This window comes from Bubalus kerabau, chromosome 4, assembly GCF_029407905.1.
Source record: "Bubalus kerabau isolate K-KA32 ecotype Philippines breed swamp buffalo chromosome 4, PCC_UOA_SB_1v2, whole genome shotgun sequence".
Lineage (NCBI taxonomy): Eukaryota > Metazoa > Chordata > Mammalia > Artiodactyla > Bovidae > Bubalus > Bubalus kerabau.
In genome coordinates, this window is record NC_073627.1 from 2,459,726 (window position 1) to 2,474,942 (window position 15,217).

Genomic DNA, 15,217 nt, shown 5'->3' on the forward strand with positions numbered 1-15,217 from the left:
GGGTTGCCATGCCCTCCTCCAGGGGATCTTCCTGACCCAGGGACTGAATCCAAGTCTCTTATGTCTCCTGTATTGGCAGGTGGGTTCTTTACCACTACATCAGCCTGAAGCCTGCTATCACCTGGATTTTGGCTTAACTGTCTCTGCTCAAGAAAAGGCTTCCCTAAGCCTAAGCTTCCCACTAAAGAATCCACCTGCAATGCAGGAGACCTGGGTTCAATCCACGTGTTGGGAGGATCCCCTGGAGAAGGGAATGGCAACCCTCTCCAGTATTCTTGCCTGGAGAATCTATGGACAGAGGAGCCTGGTGGGCCACAGTCCATGGGGTCACAAAGAGTCAGACACGACTGAGCAGCTGAGGCTTTCAGACTCCAACCATAAGTGAATGTGGCCCCGAGCCACTCAGGTCATTTCACATATTCGAATGTTCCCCACAGAACCGGCCAGTGTGACATCTGAAACCTCCTTGATAAGTCATTGCTGTTTGCTGACCCCTCCGGGGATGTAAAAGCTATGAGGTCATGCGTTTGTCTATTTGTTTCATAATTATATTTCCGGATTCTTAAACAGCCCCTGGCACACTCAAAAAACATATGCTGAATGAGTGAATGAATGCTTCAGCGAGTACAACGGTGTCGATAACCTCGATGTTCAGTGGGTATCTCTAAAAATAACGGCGAATTTAAGCAGTGACTGTTCCAGACCTTTTTTAACACAGAAGGAGATGTTTCGCACTGCGGTCTTCTTCCTCCTTCTTGAAAAGCACCGTTTCTTCTGGCCTGCATACTCTTTGTGAAGACAGCTAGCAATTATGACCGGTTTCTGGAACAGAGAACAGAGTGATTTTCCTCTTAAGCAGCAGTCACTTTTCATTTCTATGCTCTGCCTCCTGGAACCTCTCTTGGCCCTGTCATGAACCAATCCATATTTGCGTCGAGGGCAATCCACATTGCCTGTCTCAGATGTAACATGCTGGTGGATGTTGACAATACTTCTTGCTAAAAGCAGATGAATGAATAAAGAATATATATATATATATTACTCAGTCATAAAAAGAGTGAAATCAGGTAATTTGCAGCAACATGGATGGACCTAGAGATGATCACACTAAGTGAAGTTAAGTCAGAAAGATACAGACAAATATCATATGAGATCACTTATACGTGGAATCTAAACTATAACACAAATAAACTTATCTATGAGACAAACAAAAAATAAATGGACTGAGTAAATAGCATCATTTCAGGCTGGCTTCTTGTCTTCCAGTAACAGAAATATCTAGACTCATGTGAACACCTCCCACATCAAAATCAAAGAGTAATCCTTAAAATCTTAATCTCTACCCGGCATTCTATAACAAATCTCACGTAAATTCTTTGACTCATGAAACTGGGGGTTTGAAATTGCAGCTCTATGTATCCAAGGCCATTTTTCTCAAACAAACAAGATGAAACCAGTGTGATTTGCATTCTTCTTTGAGCATCAAGGACTTCGAAAGAAGTGCCTGCATATTTAGGAATTACTTAAATGCATGGTTTCCCAGGTGGTTCAGTGGTAAAGAACCACCTGCAGTGCAGGAGATGCAAGTGACACATGCGATGCGGGTTCCATCCCTGGGTCGGGAGGACCCCCTGGAGGAGAGCGTGGCAGCCCACTCCAGTGTTCTTGCCTGGAGAATCCCAGGGACAGAGGAGCCTGGCGGGCTGCTGTCCATGGGGTCGCAGAGTCAGACACCACTGAGCGCGCACACACACACCCAACTCCAGACTTTCTAAACAAAACCCAGCACATCAACCTCGATTCCTGAGCTCCTGAGCATTAATGAACACCCATTTTGCCACTTGCATCCCTACCTCCTCTATTGATGTGTTCAGGGCGGTGGCTGTTCTTATTCTTTCTGCTTGAACATCTTCGTCTTCACCTATAGGTTCGTCTGCATTTGAATGAGCGTCTCTGCTTTGGGGGGAAATTCTGCAGAAAAGATGAAATACACAGCATGTGGGTTTTTTTGCTAGGTGTCAAAGATGTATCAAACATCAGCTTCTCTAACTATCCCTTCCACTCCCCGCCATAGACTTGTGCACCCAGCTATACTTAAAACGGGTAACCAGCAAGCTCCTACTGCAGGCACAAGGAGCTCCGCATCATGTGGCAGCCTGGACGGGCGGGGGACTTCAGGGGGAATACATACAGGTACGTGCTGGGTGGAGTCGCTTTGCTGCTCACCTGAAACTATGGCATTGTAGTCGGCTACACCATAATGCAAAGTGAAAAGCTAAAAAAAAAATCAGCTTCTCTGTGATTTCACCATGGTCCTTTCAACAAACTGGTGATGAGGCTGACTGTGAATGGCAAGTCTTCTTTTGCCAGGAACGTCCACCCCTGCAGCCGAATCCCCTTCTCGGTGCTGCTGCTGTTCTCCTGAGTGTCTCTGACCCTTTCAAATTTCTCAGCAAGTACTGCCGCTGCTTTAAGAATCAGGTCCCCTGCGTTCTTCTCCGCTGATGCTGAGCCGTGTGGTCCCCTGCGTTCTTCTCTGCTGACTCTGAGCCCGTGTTACTCACGCCCAGGATCTGCCTGCTACCCTTCCCTGTTTGGAGCTTCCCTGGTGGCTCAGGATCTGCCTGCAGTGCCGGAGACCTGGGTTCGATCCCTGGGTGAAGACCCCTGGAGAAGGAAATGGCAACCGCCCACTCCAGGATTCCTGTCCTGACTGCTGACCCTTACTAGAGTCTCCCCCTGCTAAAACACTTGAGTCGTGCTGCCGAACCAACTCCATCCTGTCGCTCTGGTCAGGCACGTATGATCCTCTTGAGTGGGAAAGGGTGTGTCTGAGCTCTCACTAAAACGCTTTCTTAGTATACATATTTTACTGAAGTACAGTTGGCTTACAATGGTTCAGGTGCACAGCAAGATGGTTCAGTTACACGTACATACGTATATTATTTTTCAGATTGTTTTCCCTTGTTACTTATTATAAGATATTGACCACAGGTCCCTGTGCTATACAGTAAACCTTTCTTGCTTATAGAATATCTATCTTTTTTAGTTAGAAATCTAGCATTCTATTCATACTAGGTCAAACAAGTATTTGAGTTCTCATTAAAATTTTGAGAGCTTGAAAGCTCCCTACAGCTGATTAATGGCAGAACTCTGCCTGGTGGGGGTGATTTAGTCACTAAGTCGTGTCCGACTCTTGCCACCCCATGAACTGTAGCCCACCAGGCTCCTCTGTCCTTGGGATTCTCCAGGCAAGAATACTGGAGTGGGTTGCCGTTTCCTTCTCCAGGAATTCTTCCTGACGCAGGGATCGAAACCAGGTCTCCTGCGTTGCAGGAAGATTCTTTCACCAACTGAGCTACAAAGGAAGCCTCTGCCTGGGTGTCCCGTTTCCTGGCAGTTCAGCCAGAAATCCACTGACCATGCTATTTATACTGTTAATACAAGTCAGCATTAAGAGGTTGGGGGTGCAGCCACTCCCTAGAAATATTAAAATGCAATATTAAGTATGAAATTGACTTTTATCCCAACCTGAAAACAGGATCCTTTTGCATTATTTTCTTTCCACATTTTGCTTCTAGGCATCGCAGGACAAACATGAAGAGCAAAGCCTGGAAGTAAGGCTAGGAGCAAAGAAACAGTTACACGGAGGGATGAGTTCACATCAGAAACATCTGAATCATAGTTTGGGTCTTTTGTCTTCAGATAAAACAGGCGTGAAGCATTCATACAGATCAGTTCTATAGTAACAATCCAACTCGGGGAACCCTCCTCCTGTCTTTCTTCCTGTTGTACAACCTACATCCGGTCTGGCAGCACGTGTGACCTGCTTCTCTTTTCAAAGTTACCCAGAACCTAGGGCTGCCCCTCACCCTGCTGGGCCGTAATCACTGACAGTAACACCGCAGCCCCTGGTTGTGGGTCTCTCTTCTTCCCTTGCCCCAAACATCTACTCTCAACAGAGCAATGGGAGCTGTATTTTGAGCATAGATCAGATCACAGCACTTGCCTGAAAACTCCGCTGGCTCCTGGCTCTCACAAAGGAAGATAAAAGTCCTGGACGTGACCCAGGATCACCGAGCCACCCACTCTGCTCACCCACACTCAGCTCGGTTCTCTCTGTGACCTTCACTCTCCCCTGTGGCTACCCTGCCCCAACCACCTGGCCACCTGCCTGACCCTGGATCAAGCCAGGGTCACTTTTCTCCCTGCTACTCGGGGAATATTCCTCCCCGTGATGTCCCCACAGCTCGCTTCCTTGCCTCCTGCGGGTTTTTATTTTTAAAGTCCATCCATCTCACACAGCATGTTATTTATTTAGTTTATTATCTGCCTCCTTCCACCAGAATTTAAGCCCCATGAGGGCAAGGACTACTATTTTTGATGTATGCCTAGAAAAGTACTGCCACATATGCAAAGACACTAATTTTCTTCAGCCGATATACACCAGTATAATCACTTTCCCTTCTCATTTTTTTTTTTAACTTTTGCTTTGTTTATCTCTAATTGCAAAGGATTTAAGTTGTATTGCATGGGTTTCTTTACAAATTCCCAAATTTGGAGGGGGAAGTAGATAGGATAAATAAGAAAATCTAATTTTATACTGCATCCTGGATTTACACAGTCTATTCATGCATATAAGAAGCAATCGTATCTGAATGTAATTGCTTTCTCTGCTGCTGCTCCTGCTAAGTCGCTTCAGTCGTGTCTGACTCTGTTGGACCCCATAGACAGCTGCCCACCAGGCTCCTCTGTCCCTGGGATTCTCCAGGCAAGAACACTGGAGTGGGTTGCCATTTCCTTCTCCAATGCATGAAAGTGAAAAGTGAAAGTGAAGTCACTCAGTCGTTCCCAACTCTTAGTGACCCCATGGACTGCAGCCTACCAGGCTCCTTCGTCCATGGGATTTTCCAGGCAAGAGTACTGGAGTAAGACTATATTAAAAACACTTTCAAAGTTGGCCCACTTCAGAAAAGATCAAAGATTTACTATAGTAAATGATAACCCCCCAAAAAAGTAGGCAATGAGGTAGAAAAGCCATCTTACTATTAGGCACACTAGAAAGTCAGCTGCACTCAGGTCGTAATTTGCCTCTTGATATTTTATCCAGTATCGACGGATTCTCTGCAAAGACCAAAAAAAAAAAAAAAACAAAAAAAGGCTCAATGGAAATTCATCAGCATTCTTATTTGCATTTAATTAACACGGAATTTTACATATTGGAGATTTCCCTCATTAAGTTTGATTCCCCCTTTGTGCCCTGGTGACAAGCAATTCCTCACAGAGAAAAGAGAGGACCCCTACCCAACCCTGCCTGCCTCTCCAAGGAGGTGACCTAAGTCTGTCCATCTCTTCTTTCTATTTTTCCTTGATATTTTGGTTTAATGTTTGCTGACTGTCTACTCAAGCATAACAGACAGAGGGGTCTACAGTGTGAATGATTCTAGGGCTCCACCTTCTTTGCCCTAAATGGCCCCAGGAGCTGTCCTGGGTCCCAGGGGCGACTGTTTCCACCACAATAATTAGTCCCATCCTGTGATTCTTTCTTCATCAGCGACACGTTCAGAAACCACTCATTCCTTCCCAACCGTGCGTGACACACGTGGGTTGGTATATTTCGCCTGACAGGGCGACTTACATCTCAGGAGAGAAACGCTTTGCGTGAAGGAATGAGTTTGCAGTAGGGAATTCTAGGCAGTGCCAGTGAAGGGAAAGGACATTTTGCAGCTGACTTCCCGGGTCCCTGGGAGCACACGGGGTCAGGGGAGCCCTCCGACTCCCTTTAAGCCACCACTTCCTGGAAGACGGTGTGCTCCTGGCCGAGCTCTCTGCGCGCCTCGCCGTGCAGCTCTTCTGCGTGAAGTGCCCCTGCCTCCTCAGTGCCCCATGCACCCTCTCCTGCATCCCGGCCTTGGCTTCCCCCGCCCGCCCCCGCCCACTGTTCAGGACCCAGCAGGGTCCTCGGGCTCCCCAGGGACCCAGCTGGGCTCGGAACCTTCCCCTCGCCCCTCGCCGTCTCCTTGGCAACCTCGAGGCCCCTGGCGCTGACTGGCTGAGGCTGCTCTGTCTTTGTCTCCACTAAACTGTGAAAGGAAGACCAGTGCTACCCTGCTTGCTGTGGTGCCTTAACTACTGGGACAGCGCATAGCAAAGCTGTTATTGTTTGGTATTCAGTCGCTCCGTCGTGCCTGACTCTTTGCAACCCCATGGACTTCAGCACGCCAGACCTCCCTGTCCATCACCAACTCCTGGAGTTTACTCAAACTCATGTCCACTGAGTTGGTGATGCCATCCAACCATCTCATCCTCTGTTGTCCCCTTCTCCTCCTGCCCTCAATCTTTCCCAGCATCGGGGTCATTTCCAAAGACTGGAAATGACCACCTTCGCATCAGGTGGCCAAAGTATTGGCGCTTCAGCATCAGTTTACTTCTGTTTCTCAGTGAGTAAGTGTTATTGTATGTGAGTATATGCTCACACTGGATAATGAATACCATGGAATCAGACAACGTGCTTCCATCTGGCATTCATTTTAAATACATTTGACAATGTTTACCTTTTGTAAAGTGCATATGGCAGAGGCTTTTATTTTTATTTTTTGGCTGCCTGGTGTGCTTTTCGGGATCTTAGTTCTCTGACCAGGGGCTGAACCTGGGCCCTCCACCACAAAAGTGCTGAGTCCTAACTACCAACCGCCAGGGAACTCCCAGCAAAGCTTTCAAAGCGGCTTTATTGTGGGTAAATTCTCATGCCATAAAATTCATTCATTTTAAGTGTGCGATTCAAAGATTTTTAGTAAATTCGCAGAGCTGCAAGAGCATCACCGCAATTAACTTAGGAACATTTCCACCACCCCAAAGAGACACCCACTCCTTTCCCACCTCGGCTCCAGGAAAACACCAGCCTGCTGTCTGTTTTCGTAGATTTAGGCAAAGCACTTTAATGGGCTGCACATTCAAAATTAACGGCACGTTTGATAACATTTCTTACCTCTTGCAAAAAAGCTATAAATCCAATCAAGGTTGCTGAGGGAGCTAAAGCCATGCAAGGTATCAGGACAGGGACGCCTGAGCCAAATAGCACAATGATGCCAAATGCGATGATCGTGACCTACGAGGCAAGGGGAAGCATGTTAGCGCCACACACGCTCGGTCCACTGATATCTGAGGAAATACGTGAGATGCGGGTGTTCTGATCAAATACATGGGAGTTTCCCCTCGTGCAGGCACACTCCTTTCCAAGGGAGAAGGGAAGGGAGGAGATTTTGTTATCAGAAAGTGTATGACCTTCCGCTCCCAACAGGAAATTCTTAGAGGGAAAATCTGGAGACAAAAGTGAGAGCTAAATTGTTCAAACAGACTCACTGAGACCTCAGTTTTATCCCGAGTCTGTCACTAATTTTTGTGTGACTTTAAATAGGTTACTTGACTAGCAGATACAAACTGTTATGTCCAGGACGGATAAGCAAGGTCGTGCTATAGAGGACAGGGAGCTACAGTCAATGTGCCGCAATCAAGCACAACGGGAAAGGAAGGACACATGTCACAGTCGCTCTGCTGAGCAGCAGAAATTAAACGCAACACTGCAAATGAACTACACTTCAATAAAAAATTAAAAAAAAGAAATTATAAAGGATTAAAGCATCAAAGAAAAAAAAATCCAAAAACAGAATACTTAATTTTTTCCCTCCATAAAATGAGGAGAATTATATTAGATAATCTTAATTATTTTTCAAATCTGGCATTTCAATATTCCGTAAATATGTGGTTACTTTTCAGTGGTATAAAAAATGAAACTGACAAATGCAAAGAAAAAGGAAAATAATCCGAAAGTACATAAACAAGTATGACACTGCAACACTATGGTGTATTTTTTATATTGTGAAGAAAGAAATTTTTAGTTTGCAAAATTTGCTTTGTTTTTGCAATACTGCTTTGTCTTATTTTAATCCATAATGAATTTAAAATTAATTGGCAATAAAGGGGAAAAAAGATCTCCAATCATTTGTAGAAAAAAGATCTCCAATAATTTATAGATATATTTTTATTTGAAAAATGTAGTTTTTCAGTGTCAAAAGTTCAGTTCTGTGCTGTGGTTCTTTATTTGCTAAGGCTTACTTATTCACATGAGAGTGGGAATGTCTTAGTCATCATATTAATCCACAAACCTAACAGAAAACGCCTTGGTATCATCATGACTCTCCTTAGAAATGACAAAGCCAAATTTCCTTGTTTGTTCATTTATTCACTTGCCGCTGAGGAATTCTGCAGGAGGAATTCACAGTAAGACGGTGCAGACTCCAGTCTGCTTCTACCAGGTGCTGGAGGAAGCCTACCCTCACCTGCCCTGCATGCTTTACTATGTACAGAACCGGGCGAGAGCCGGGGAGACAAGGGGAGGGTCTCTGCTCTTTAAGTGGAGACACACGGAAGCTCCGCTCTGGGGAGGGTCTCTGCTCTCTAAGTGGAGAGACACGGGCGCTCTGCTCCGGCAGAGTCTGACGTCTCGAGCTCTGGAAGCGCTGTCATCTGCTGTTGGAGTTGACGCACTTTGAAATCTGCTGAGAAAATTCTTTCTCGTTTTTCCCAACTGAAAGCATCACTGCAGAGCCTTCATCCGTGAGGAAAGCCCCTCCCCGGCCCACTCCCACAGCGAAAGCTGAGGGGGAGGCGTGGTTCTACCGGAGATGCTGAGTGAGTCCTCATCTGAGAGGCTGTCTGATCTGTGCAGACAGGGTGAGTGGGGAGTGCCTGGTAACCCAGCGGCTGCCTTCTCACTCGACACACTGCAGCGGGCATTCGTCTAGAAGTGCATTTACTAAACGGAGAAGGCAATGGCACCCCACTCCAGTACTCTTGCCTGGAAAACCCCATGGACGGAGGAGCCTGGTGGGCTGCAGTCCATGGAGTCGCTATAAGTCAGACACAATTGAGTGACTTCACTTTCACTTTTCACTTTCATGCACCGGAGAAGGAAATGGCAACCCACTCCAGTGTTCTTGCCTGGAGAATCCCAGGGACGGGGGAGCCTGGTGGGCTGCCGTCTACGGGGTCGCACAGAGTCGGACACGACTGAAGTGACTTAGCAGCAGCAGCATTTACTAAATCTCAGCCTGGAGTGGATTCTGCTCAACGAGAGCCAACAGAGTGAGTGGGCAAAGACATAAAGAAAAAGGAAGCACGACTCCGGGCTGCTGATGACTTAGGACTGAAGACCAGTAAGCTCAAAGAGTGTCTCCGAGGTTGCTCACACCAGGATAGTTGGGTCCTCACTCACTCTGACAGGAGCAGACCTATCAGAGGCCCTGTTGGCCAAGAACCCTGACATCGCTTGAACATCAGCCCTGAAAGAGACTTTATTCACAGCCGAAACGACAAAAAAACACAAAGTGTGTGCACAAATTTTTTGTCCATCTTTTCTGGACGTATGCAAACCAAGAGTACGGGCTAAAAAGAAATCAACTGTCAGTCAGACTGACATCTGTTCTGCTTACCCAGCTTCTGGGTTTACATTGTGCAGTATTATTAAGTCTGTTGGCTGGGGGAGGGGGAGGAAAAAAAGAGTTCTCATGGCAAAGTACGAATGGAAAGACTTTGGTGCACCAGATTTTCATGACTGTCTCAAAATCAGTCCTCCAAATAAAAGTATCTCTACAGACACTACCAGCTGAATACCGAGAAATACTGGGTTGGCCAAAAAGATTCGCTTGGGTGTTTCCATAACATCTTAACTTTTTGGCCAACCCAATACTACCTAGAGATGCCAAATCAGAACGCTGTCCACTGAGAAAGGGTGAGTCAACAGCTAGCTGCTGACCAGGACAATCCACTGCCAACTTCTTACAGAAATCAGTGGATGACATCATGCGCATTTTCTTAGCAGGTGGACTTTGGTTGGGTTCCTCTTGTGATTTCAAGACTCCTACTCCAAGAACTGAGAGCTGTGTATGCAAGACAGACATTCCACCAGCAGCTGAGGAGTTCACTAAAAGGCACCTGAAATGCTGAGATTAGGCAACCCCAGAGTTTTGATAAACATTTCCATCCAAGTTTTCAGTGATCTTACGTGCTCAGTTGCTCAGTCATGTCCAACTCTTTTGCGACGCCAGGGGCTTCCCAGGTGGTGCTACTAAAGAACCCACCTGCCAATGCAGACGCAAGAGAGACAGTTTCCATCCCTGGATAGGGGAGACGGGAATGGCAACCCACTCCAGTGTTCTTGCCTGGAGAATCCGTGGACAGAGGAGCCTGGCGGGCCACAGCAAGGTCACCAAGAGTCGGACAGGACGGAGCGACTTAGCAGGCATAGCACACGAACCTTCTCTGTAAATTCGAGTCAAGGTCGTACACGAATTCTCCAGGAACATCACTGACTGTAACATGCTACACTCGCTCCCCTTTCTCGGGTGTGATTTTAAGGTCTTGACTGTCCCCATTGCTCCAGGCAAACACGACTGTGTTTAATGTTACACTGAAAGTTTGAAAAAGAACTGTTTGTGTAAATACTTACTATATAGAAGCAAAATGACCAGAGGCCGCTATTTTTTCTCCTCTTACGAAAAATAAATGCTATCACGTACATCAGGAAGACAAGTGAAGCTGCATAACCAAGCGTCAGGACAACCTGAAGATAATACAAAGAAACACCAAAGTCAAAAAAATGAAACATTAACTGAGGGAGAGGTTACAAGCGTTGCTGACGCTTCTCGTCACACATGCTCTCCGCATGGTTTCTGTTTGGGTGTGTGACAAACTAAGAATGGAAACGTCACGACTGTATGAAACTGCATCAGTGTGAAAGTTCACCATGAACTGCTGTGTAAGATACTGTCTGTGCCATTGTTACTTACCAAAGCAAATACAACTTGACTTGTGAGATAAATGTGCTCTCTGTTTGCTAGGTAGAAAATCAAATACATGGAAAGGAGCATGAGACTGTAGAGGCTGACATCCACTAGCGCCTGCCCACACCAGTACGCAGAGGGGAAGAGGCCAGAGATCCACAGTTGGGACTTGGTTCTCTTCTGATGGAAAACCACAGCAGATACATGGATTCAGTTGGAATTCAAATACAAAACAAACAAACAAACAAACAAAAAACCACATCAGGTGATTTTCAAAGGTAAATATAATCTAATATTCTAATACATTTTTAAAAAGGTTTAAGTGTCTTGAAGTGGACCATTCTTTGAAGACTTTATTGAATTTGTCACAATACTGCTTCTGTTTCATATTTTGTTTTTTTGGCTGTCAGGCACACGGGATCTTAGCTTCCTGACCAGATATCAAACCTGCACCCCATGCATTGGAAGGCGAAGTCTTAACCACTTGGACCACTAGGGAAGTCCCTAAAATTTTTAAAAGTCTAATATTTTAAAATTTTAATATTTTAATCTGCTTCCCTGATAGCTCAGTTGGTAAAGAATCTGCCTGCAATGCAGGAGACTCTGGTTAAATTCCTGGGTTGGGAAGATCCGCTGGAGAAGGGATAGGCTACCCACTCCAGTATTCTTGGGCATTTCTTGTGCCTCAGCTGGTAAAGAATCCACCTGCAATGCGGGAGACCTGGGTTCGATCCCTGGGTTGGGAAGATCCCTTGGAGAAGGGAAAGGCTTCCCACTCTGGTATTCTGGCCTAGAGAATTCCATGGACTGTATAGTCCATGGGGTCACAAAGAGTCAGACAGGACTGAGTGACTTTCACTTTCACTTTTTCAATATCTTAATTACGTGTACACCGCTTTTAGGAGGCCAATGACAAAAGAGCCAGTTGCATCACGGTGGACGTTTAAACATAAGAATTGTTTTATCTGGTAGGTTTGAAGAATAAATAGAACAGTAGCCTCCTAATGATCAAAGCCTGAATCAGTCTCCTTCAAAAGAAATGCTATTTTGTCATCTGAAGAACAGTAAATTCTCCATTATATAAATATGCTCCTGGATAATTACTGACTCAGATGGTAAGAGATGACTTGTTAAATCTGATGGGATTATCTTGCCTCCATAATGGGCATGACCCAACACAAATACAACCAAAAAACTGTATTCTGCACAATGGCAAGTGGATTAAAGTCTTAACTGTGGTCCTCGATTTCAATATCAATGATTTCTTCCCTGTGGTTAGGAAATAGTGTGGTTGAAAATTTTATCATATTCTCCTTTGAAGGCTTAGATTAATTTGAGTGCCCGCCAGACTGTTGTCCTTTTCCTATCATTTTGAAGTAACAAGCACTTTGTGTTCTTAGAAGTAACTTTTCTGCTGCTGCTGCTGCTGCTAAGTCGCTTCAGTCGTGTTGGACTCTGTGCGACCCCATAGACGGCAGCCCACCAGGCTCCCTCGTCCCTGGGATTCTCCAGGCAAGAACGCTGGAGCGAGTTGCCATGTCCTTCTCCAATACGTGAAAGTGAAAAGTGAAAGTGAAGGTGCTCAGTCGCTTCCGACTCCTAGCGACCCCATGGACTGCAGCCTACCAGGCTCCTCCGTCCGTGGGATTTTCCAGGCAAGAGTACTGGAATGGGGTGCCATTGCCTTCTCTGAACTTTTCTGACTTGATAGAAATGATATCAAACTGTATTATCTGAGTTAAACACGCTACACTGTCTTCCTGTGAGAAAACCCACAGCACTGAACACAGACTGGCTGAGGCCCCTGCGTTTTTCTTCCCTCCTCCCTCTTCTTACTTTGTAATCGCTGACACTGTTCATGGCGATGTAAGGACACAGGCTGCACGTGACGAGAAACAAGAAGAACGAGCCGTGGGGGAGCCCCGTCCGGAGCAGCATGTGGCCCTGCAGACAGAGGATGCGCTTGGTGGGGCACACGAGCAGAAGCATAGTGTCACACCAGAAAACCTTGATATAACGCTCTAAGTCGATGCCACCTCAACAAAACAATTCATTAACCACATCCATATAGAAAAGTGCTTAAAACCAGTGAGCATTTGTAAAAAGGCAAAGAAATACCCATCTTCACAAAAGCACGTGCTTCTCGAAGTACTGAAAAATCAAACACGCACATCTGGTTCATCGATCTCCACCCACGGAGGTGGGGAGGGGTAGAAGTTCCTGATCACTCAACGTGAAGCTTCAACTCCGAGGGAAAAAAAAGACAAGTGAAAAATGACTCAGAACCATTTCAGGGCGTGTATCGAAAAGAACTGAAAGCAGAGACCTGTCTGCACTGTTCATAGCAGTGCTGTTCACACGAGCCAAGGGACATAAGCAGCCACAAGTCCTCAGACAGATGAATGGGTATGCATGAGCAGAATCATTCACCCTTAAAGGAGGAAGCGCTGTCACATGCTGCAACACGCGTGAACTGAGGGGTGTCAGGGAAATGGGAAGGAAGCCAGGCACGAGAGACGAGTGCTGGTAAGTGATCCACTGACACGAGTCAGATTCCCAGAAAGAGCCACAGAACGGGGGTCAGCAGGGGCCACGGCTGGCGGGGAGCAGGGAGTCTTGTTTGATGGAGATAAAGTGCTAATTCTGCAGAACAGAAGAGTTCCGGAGATGTGACTCACGACAGTGTGAATATACTGAACACTTCCGAAGTGTACCCTTAAAAACGCCTAGATGAAATGACAGCCAGTGGAATCTGCTGTGTGCCTCAGGGAGCTGAAACAGAGCGGACAGCCTCGGGGGTGCGGTGGGGTGGGAGCCGGGCTGTTTCAGGAGGGAGGGGTCTATGTGTGCCGACGGCTGCTCCGTGCTGACACCAACAATATACCTTAAAGCAATTGTCCTTCAATCAAAAATAAAGACATTGTAAGACATGACTAGATGGTAAGTTTTTGTGTTATGGGGCTTTTTTTAAACCACAATACAAAAACTAATAATTAAGGAATGATGAGAGAAGTAGATAATTCAGGCCTGAGCAAACGTCTTCCCCAGCAAACCTAGTGATGAAGAAGAGGTGAAGATACTGGTAGCTGAGTGGGAGCTTCTGAAGCACAGACTTGAAAGGAAACCTCACTGCACTAAGCCCACCATCAAAGAGAGAAACTTGAACTCACTTCCCCCAAATCGGTGTCTGAGTCTGGCCTTAAGCTCGGGGCGGGCTTCCTAGGTGGCGCAGTGGTACAGAACCTGCCTGCCAGTGCAGGAGATGTCAGAGATTTGGGTTTGATCCCTGGGTCCGGAAGATCCCCTGGAGGAGGGCATAGCAGCCCACTCCAGTCTTCTAGCCTGGAGAATCCCATGGACAGAGGAGCCTGGTGGGCCACAGTCCGTGGGGTCACAAAGAGTCAGACACGACTGAGCGACTTAGCACACCCAGGTACAGGGCTGCCTCCAGGATTAATTACAGGAGGCCAGGGCAGTAGCCTGTCTCAAAATCATTCTCAAACTTTCCTTCAGGCTTTGGAAGCTACATCTACAAATTCTAATGTTTCAGCAGGGAGAACGCATCACCGTCTTTCTGAGAATGGCTGAAGGGAGAAAGGTATGCCCCTCTGGGGATGTCTAAGAGAATAACCATGGGGCCTCGGTCCATTTTGATCCTGTACAAACAAGCAATAAAATGAGGAAAGTCAATGACCAAGAGGGGCTGCAGCCCCCCCAGTCTAGCCAGCGGCTCCTCTGTTGACAGGATCCCTTCAGACCCCCTTGTCCGGCCACCGCCCCGCTCTCACAAACAGCGGCAGCTTCAGCTCAGCTCAGTCTTCCCCGTCTCCCCCATGTGTGCACCCAGCACCACTAAGGCAGTGAAGGCCCAGACCGAGCTCAGCCCTCTGTCACAGATCGGGCTCATGTTTCTGATGGCTCTGTCTCCAATTGCGTTTCTTGCTCTCGCAACCTCTTGGTTTGGAATAGTCAGGGTCCGCTTCAGGAGATCCTCTAGGGTACCAGTGGGGGTCTAATCAGAAAGTCTTCACCACCTTCAGTACTTAAAACAGAGGGAAGTCAATCACGCAAAGATTACGCAGGTGGGGAGAGTGGAGGAATCAAGGGTAAGGAAGCCATTGTTCCTTCCGGGTTAGAAGGTGAAGGGGAGGTGATGTGACCAAAGCCCACGGTGTGCGACCTTTCTGCCCTCCTGGCTCCAATCTCTGCTTCCTGCTGTCTAAATCCAGGCTAGAGCCGGCTGACAAAGACCCCTGAGAACGTGGCTCTGGTTATCAGACACCCTTGTGATGCAGAGCAATGATGGATGAGTGAAGGGATGGATCCGAAGGGAAGGTGGCCCAAGAGCCAGCGGATTCTCCTTCATTTCAGTCAAT

General features: G+C 46.8%; 1 protein-coding gene across 7 annotated transcripts in view; it reads right to left on the reverse strand.

Moving 5' to 3' along the window:
- LOC129648555 (ATP-binding cassette sub-family A member 6-like) overlaps positions 1 to 15,217 on the reverse strand; it is a 67,461-nt gene that overhangs the window by 8,678 nt on the left and 43,566 nt on the right. For 6 of the 7 annotated variants that reach the window (XM_055575006.1, XM_055575002.1, XM_055575004.1 and 3 more), the window contains 8 exons: positions 12,678 to 12,785; positions 10,848 to 11,021; positions 10,508 to 10,621; positions 6,989 to 7,108; positions 5,047 to 5,124; positions 3,532 to 3,623; positions 1,854 to 1,971; positions 705 to 822 (listed from right to left, as the gene is read on the reverse strand). In XM_055575006.1, coding sequence (XP_055430981.1) covers positions 705 to 822; positions 1,854 to 1,971; positions 3,532 to 3,623; positions 5,047 to 5,124; positions 6,989 to 7,108; positions 10,508 to 10,621; positions 10,848 to 11,021; positions 12,678 to 12,785 — 922 coding nt within the window. The remainder of the gene's footprint in view (positions 1 to 704; positions 823 to 1,853; positions 1,972 to 3,531; positions 3,624 to 5,046; positions 5,125 to 6,988; positions 7,109 to 10,507; positions 10,622 to 10,847; positions 11,022 to 12,677; positions 12,786 to 15,217) is intronic. The other variant, XM_055575001.1, reaches the window with a different exon arrangement.